This window comes from Aedes albopictus, chromosome 2 (assembly GCF_035046485.1).
Source record: "Aedes albopictus strain Foshan chromosome 2, AalbF5, whole genome shotgun sequence".
In the NCBI taxonomy this organism is placed as follows: Eukaryota; Metazoa; Arthropoda; class Insecta; order Diptera; family Culicidae; genus Aedes; species Aedes albopictus.
Window position 1 is genome coordinate 348,453,215 of NC_085137.1, and position 6,810 is coordinate 348,460,024.

At 37.2% G+C, this 6,810-nt stretch overlaps 1 protein-coding gene across 1 annotated transcript; it reads right to left on the bottom strand.

The window, feature by feature from the left end:
* Positions 1 to 539: 539 nt before the first annotated feature.
* LOC115263209 (chymotrypsin-2) lies at positions 540 to 6,254 on the bottom strand. The gene is made up of 4 exons (XM_029866194.2): positions 5,803 to 6,254; positions 1,190 to 1,285; positions 829 to 1,126; positions 540 to 757 (listed from the first exon to the last, which is right to left on the bottom strand). Exons 1-4 carry the CDS (start codon positions 6,027 to 6,029, stop codon positions 605 to 607), a joined length of 774 nt encoding a protein of 257 aa, XP_029722054.2. The 5' UTR covers positions 6,030 to 6,254; the 3' UTR covers positions 540 to 604.
* Between the last annotated feature and the right edge of the window lie 556 nt (positions 6,255 to 6,810).

The following is a 6,810-nucleotide window of genomic DNA, read 5'->3' on the forward strand; positions in this document are numbered from 1 at the left end:
GAAATTTGTCCCTCTGCTCACTATATGCGATAGCGACTTTAAAAAGGAAATTTATACGATGTAATGCATGCATCCTTATGCGGCTCATGGTTGTTTTGGAGATGTCTTTGTTCTATTGTTTCATTGTGGAATCAAATTAGTAATGCTAATGGATTCAAAGATGCTGCACTGTAGGCATGACGAAGATGCTTTACAATAATTATAATGCATCTCCGATGCGTTACAAGCATTGATAATTACAAGATTGGAAAAATGCTACTAGTAGTAGTTATGATTCCTTACTTTGAAGTGATTGAATATTTTTTGGATGTTTCGTTGATCGTTCGAACGTTATTTTCGGAATTTCATTCCTGATTTTATTTTATCCTACAGCAAAAAAGACTAGAATTTACCCTTTACAATTCATTAGACAAATGAAACGAAATCGAAGAATAGTGTGCCAGTCACTGTTGTATTCCTAGGGAGGTATGTTTATCGTCTGGACAAAAAAAGGTAGAAAGAAAGGAACACTAAAGTTACAAAGTTGTCAACACGATAGCTCAGTTACATGATCATCATCCATTTATTTCCTCAAATTATCCTGTATCAGTACCATCTCATCAAATCATTCACTATTGCTAGCCACGTTCGTACGAATCCAATCATGGTAGTAGGATATCCTTGCATGGGCATCCGGATATCCTCGCCCACAAGGAATGCCCCAATTCACCAGTGCGACTAGCTTACCTTCCCAGGTAAGAGGACCTCCTGAATCACCCTGCGTAGAAAAAAACATGTTATAGATATCAATCACAGATGATGACCGTTGAATATGAGATAAGACCATACATTGCATGCACCCTCTCCCTTCTTTGTGAAAGTACACAAATGTCCGATGTCCACGCTCTCATCACCACCGTGCAACTCTTTGCAACGGGCATGATCGACGTTGAGTAGATTTATAGTTTGCAACTTGTTTGGAGCGGTTCCACCAGCCGACAATCGCCCCCAACCGGTCAACGTGATTGTGGCATTATCCGGCACATATTTTTCCGAGTACTCAATCGGTTTTATGCGATCACTGAAGTTCAGCTTGGACGCTAATCGCACCAAGGCGATATCATTGTGGTAGGATGGTTTATTGTAGCTGAAAGTATTGTTTCAGGATCATCGGTTGAAGTGGATAGCTTAGAGAGAAGTTCAAACCTACCGACTGTGGTGAACCAGGAAATCAACTTCAAATACCTCGCCGCCATCTTTAAGGTTGTTTGTTCCGACTAGTACTTTTAATTCCGATGGTTTGCGCCTATTAGGAAAAGAAAGAAAATCTGGTTTAGCCGTACACTTGATTCTATATAATGGTAATACACGCTTTATATCCTAAGACCACAGCTTTGATAGGGTTTAAGATTCAAGTTGTCTGAAATGGCCAATTTTTGCGTTACGTAATTTGTATACCCTGTTGTATATGTATGGAATAATTTCTTGTGATATTTTTTGGAGAAATTCTTAAACGAATATATTTTTATATTTGCCTCATCTTTCAAGATTCTACCAAAACTTTGTGCAAAATTATGATTGTTTTTTTTTTTTAATTACACAATTATTTTGCAATGCGCTTTTGTGAAAATATCACTTTCAAAATTTTATCATGAATTTTAAAGCCGAAATATATCTATAAAATAATAAACGCTAAAAACAGTTTATCATCTTATTTGCTTCTCTTGCTATTTCGCATTTCTTTTTTTTTTCATGATAGAAAACACAACATGAATTACGTCTGACACCTACTATTTCGTAAGTCCTGAAGATTTATTTCAGAAATAACTCAAGCAAAGATATTCGCAAAGCATAATTTAGTCAATATAGGGCCCATATAGCCGAGGCGGTAAACGCACGGGTATTCAGCATGACCATGCTGAGGGTGACGGGTTCGATTCCCGGTCGGTCGAGGATTTTTTCGTAAAGGAAATTTCCTTGACTTCCTTGGGCATAGAGTATCTTCGTGCCTGCCACACGATATACGCATGCAAAATGGTCATTGGCAGAGGAAGCTCTCAGTTAATAACTGTGAAAGTGCCCATAGAACACTAAGCTGAGAAGCAGGCTTTGCCCCAATGAGGACGTTACGCCAAGAGGAGAGGAGAGGGGAGAGAAATTTAGTCAAATATTCATCATTTTTCTCTGTCAATGTTTAAAAAATTTCAAAAAACATTTGAGGGGTTAAGAAGCAAAACGGTGTAAGTGGCAAAAATCCACTTTCGAGTAAATGTGTAAACCTCAATTTTTCATCCCATAAAAAATGTATGGAGTTTCAAAATCGACCTTATTTTCTCAGCTTTATTGTAATTTTTCTAATCATCGTATAATACATAAATAATATTCAAAGAGTTCCTGAAAGCTTGAATCCTGAAGATTTTTCCGATATGTTCAACTCAAAATCAACAAAATGGTCGCTTACATTTTCGGACATTTTTTTGGTAGGTATTTGTTTTATATTTCTTACACAAATTTCACCAAAAATACCATCAATTTTTTTGTGAATCATCAATTCTCCATAAAATGTAAAAAAACAAAAACTGACATTTTGCTCTGCAGAAACAACAACGCAAATCAAAAAGAGTTTCCGACTGTTAGTTCTAAAAATATCACTAAAGATTTTTCTTTAAACGGCATGAACAATATCACTTTTTTCTCAGATATTTCACAAAAAAAATAGAAATAAACTCCAAATATACAAAGGATTTCGCATAAAACAATTTTGAAAACTTCGCCAAGCTTTTCTCTAATCCGTTGAAGTATCACAGCCAGCATCAAATTCTTTGCATGAGGGTACCGATTTTTACTTGTTGTACATGTTTGTTTGGTTCTATAATTCCTTAACCGTTATGTATCTGACAAACTTTTTGCCTTTTCTTCCCCATACTTTTTAAATAAACGCTGGTAACCCGAGTATAGAAGCTCAAGATACGCCAAACGGGCAGTGGCAAATATATTGCCACCTTCATTTTTGGGAGTTTCGTTCAAACGAAAATGGTTTTGTGCATCTGACCATGTGTATATTATACAAAATAATATAAATAGTATGCGTTGACACTTCGACTAATTTTCTCGGCCCGTTAAAATAATATTGATTGATCGCTTTATGCAAACGAGTATGAACGATTTTGAGCTCGCAATGTACAGGCCGTCGATTCCTGCAGGAGTTCCTCCAGAGATTTCTCAATGAATTCTTCACGAGATTCTTCCAGCAATGCATCCATAGGCTTCACTAGGTATTTCTTCTCTTTCAAAATTCCTCCAGAGTTTTCTAAAAAAAATCTTCCAATGATTCGTGCATGTTTTCCCCAAATCTTTCAGTTCTTTATAGGGGTTCTCTCATCCTTCATATATTCCACCATGGAGTCCTTAAGGAATTCTTCCAAAGATTCCTCTCGGGGTTCTTCCAGAGATTGTTCCAGGAAATCCTCTTGGATTTATTGTAGAAATTGAACGAGGAATTCTTCAAGCGATTTTTCTATAAACTATTACAAAGATCTCCCTAGGAACTTCTCAAGGAATTTCTTCATAAATCCCAGGAATGAGATCCTCCATTAATTTCTCCAGAGATTCCTCCAGGAATTCAATTACTCCAGAAGTTTCTCCAACTGTGCCACACTGAGCGCACAAAGACATTTTCACTCGGGTGAAATCACTCCAATCAATTTCACTTTGAACGCTTCGTGTGGCACTGCGGTCAACTAAGTAGGAAAGATAATGAAGATTTTGATGGTGTAAATCCAAAGCGCAGATTTTTTAATGCGTTCAATGCGGAAAAGCCTGATTCCAGGAATCCAGAACTTCTCCTACAGATTCAGTTGAGAATCCTTGTGGAAAATATGAAAAAAATAATGCTGGCCTTTAAAAGAATTCTTGGAGAAAAATCTGGAGACATATCTGGGAGAATTCCTGGAAGAATATATGAAAGATTTTCTGACGCATTTTTAAAGGAAACTCTGGAGGCAGACCCGTGTGCAGTAGGGGCGGGTTGAACCCCAAACGCCTCCACCCCTTTCTGCGTACGCTCAATTCAGGAGGTAATAATGAGCAAATTCCTAGAGAAATTGTAGAGGCATTCTTGGAAGAATTTTGGGTGAGCTTCTATAAGTATTTCTACGATATTTCGAGAGCGGACTTCCCTGTAGGATTGTTATAGGACTCCACGAGGAACTCTGCAGAGAAATTCCGGGTTGAATTTCTGAAGGATTCTCGGAATGATTTTTTGAAGAGACCTTAATTTTAGACATATGGAGGAATTGTGCTGGAATTTTTGAAGGAATCTTTGATTGCATATTCGGAAGAACCCCTGGCGGAATACCTGATAGAATCCTGGCAGAATTTTCTTGGTAGAATCTCTAGAAAGTAACCACGCTACTGCTCAACACAAAAAGCGGGACCTTTTTAACGTGTAGTACAACATACAACAACGCGAACACTCGAGGGTTAAGAGACATGAATGATTTTTTTTAAAGTATGTCTGAAGTAACAGATAAAAGAATTTCTGAAGCAATTCTTAGACAAAACTCTAGATAAATTCCTAGAGGATTTGTGATGAAATTTCTGAAAGAACCTCTGGATGAGTTCCTAGAAAAATTTCTTCGGGAATTCTTAGTGGAATATTTGCAGGAACTACTGGAGGGCTTCTTGGTGGAGACTCTCTGATATAATTCCCGAGAGAATTTTCGAAATAATAAATCAAATTGCTGAAGGAAGCTCCGGAAAATTTGTGGAAGGGTTTCTGAAGTATTATTTGGAGCATTTTTCGATGAATCTCAGGAGAAGTTTCAGGAATTTCTGGATGATATCTAGATGTAACCTGCAACGGAAATCCAGGAGGAAATTATTCCTAGTTGATCTATTTTATGGGTACAAGGAAGATTATTTGGAAAATTTCTGGACAAATCGCTGTGGAAATTCTTGAAGGAATCCCAATATTTATCCCAGCACCAAACTTTTTCAAAAAATTGCCAGGAAACATTATTGTCCAAATCACAAGCTTACTGTCAGAATGCGCAGCTACTTTCCTGAAGCCCCATTATTTCTTTGAAATCACGAGATTTAATGTTAAAATTATGTTAACCTCTGTGGTCTGGTTGTGACAACTTATCTTGCAACTTCTCGTCGTTATTGAATTATTTGCTCGTGAAATTTCATGATTGCCTTTGCCGTTATTTGAAAATAGTGTATTTTAGTTTTTTTTTTTCTTTATTTTCATCACTTATCTACGAGGGGCTAGATTTAAAGATTCAGGATGCTTTCACTCACCTGGCAATCATTTAATTCGTCTATAACTCAGTGCAGAAGCTTGTTTTCTACAATGTGATGTTCGACTTGTAAGGTAGTGTTTTTCCTACGATCATTACCAAGGACACCATGTTCTAACTCTCATAACGCTAGTATTACCTACTCATACTAAATGAAAACGTAATAGTAGTATGTGGTACTAACACTTTTCAGCCGTAAATATAAGAGTTAGAATATGGCGTCGTTGGTGATAATTGTAGGGATAACATTACTCCACAAGTTTGCCGAACATCATATTGTAGTAAACAAGCTTCTGAACGGGGTCTAGACAAATGAATTAAATGATTGCCAGGTGAGTGAAACCATCTTATTCATTTTATGAGTATGCATGACTGGGGTTTCAGAAACAAACTATTGATCTTCAATTTGGTCTCATTTTGGTTGACCAATTGTCTTTCCCTTATCCTTTTACATTTTTTTAACTCATCTCTTTGTTATGAACATGAATTTTTTGCTAGATAGTCACTTTTTTATACTTACCCGACAATGCAATGTGCGGCAGTAAGAACCCACCGCTCTGCGATTATCGCACCACCACAATTGTGCCCAAAAGATGACTGCAAAGAAATTTGGAAAGGAGCTGCACCATCTTTCGCTTCTTCACCTCCGACGATTCGGGTCGACTTTAGGTCTATCGATGCGCTATTGCTACCAGTTATCACCCACAAAAAGGCAGTAGATAGCAACACAACATGTCTGGAACCCATTCTGCGACACTTCTATTTATGAAATTCACTATTTCTTACAAGCTCACAGTACGTACTTCTACTAGCTAACCAAATCAAAGAATGGCGCAGTCTTAGCAAAACTCGTGTAACTTATAATCAATGGGAGTGCTCCTGCAGTGCGCCACTTGAAGCCCCAATTGATGCCCGACAACTTAAAAGTCATTCGACAAACGGGGAAACAGTACAATAAACCCATTCAATTGAAATAGATAAAACTTAAGCTTCTCCTGAACTACCTATTTAACATTATTTAAACGAGCGTTACGTCGCAGAACTGTTTATCTTCCTGTCTTATTACGTTTCTACAATATATTTCCTATACGTACTCTTCAAGTTTTATTGGCTGGATTGTGGTGTGACCTATAATTGATGATGTAGTGGCATAAACATTCTTGAAGATTTAATTCATAATCAATACTGCATAGACTTTCTTTAAATTCTGATAAGGTAATCAAACTTGTGAGAACTAATCAAACTTATAAGGCTTTATATAGGACGCACCGCACATAGTCGAAGTGGTCAGAAAATCCATACTGACGGTTCGATTTCTAGCTGGTCCTGGAACTTTTCGTGATGGAAAGTCCTTTGAATTACTTGAACATAGAGTGGAAGCATTCCTTGTGAAGTAATTCCTGAGGATTTAATCGAAGAAGTTATGGTGGTATCCCTTGTTAGTATTCTGATCCGGTGAACTGCTTGGGCGGTATTTTAACATGCATATCTAACATCATATCTTAGGTTAGTACATATTGGAATTCGA

Bases quoted from the DNA above. Each gene is read 5' to 3' on its own strand.
- LOC115263209 (XM_029866194.2), bottom strand. From the start codon at position 6,029: ATGGGTTCCAGACATGTTGTGTTGCTATCTACTGCCTTTTTGTGGGTG. The intron at 1,286-5,802 runs GTAAGTATAAAA...TTTTCCTAATAG, and splicing joins GCCGCACATTGCATTGTCGG to GCGCAAACCATCGGAATTAA. The intron at 758-828 runs GTATGGTCTTAT...TTTTCTACGCAG, and splicing joins AGGGAGAGGGTGCATGCAAT to GGTGATTCAGGAGGTCCTCT.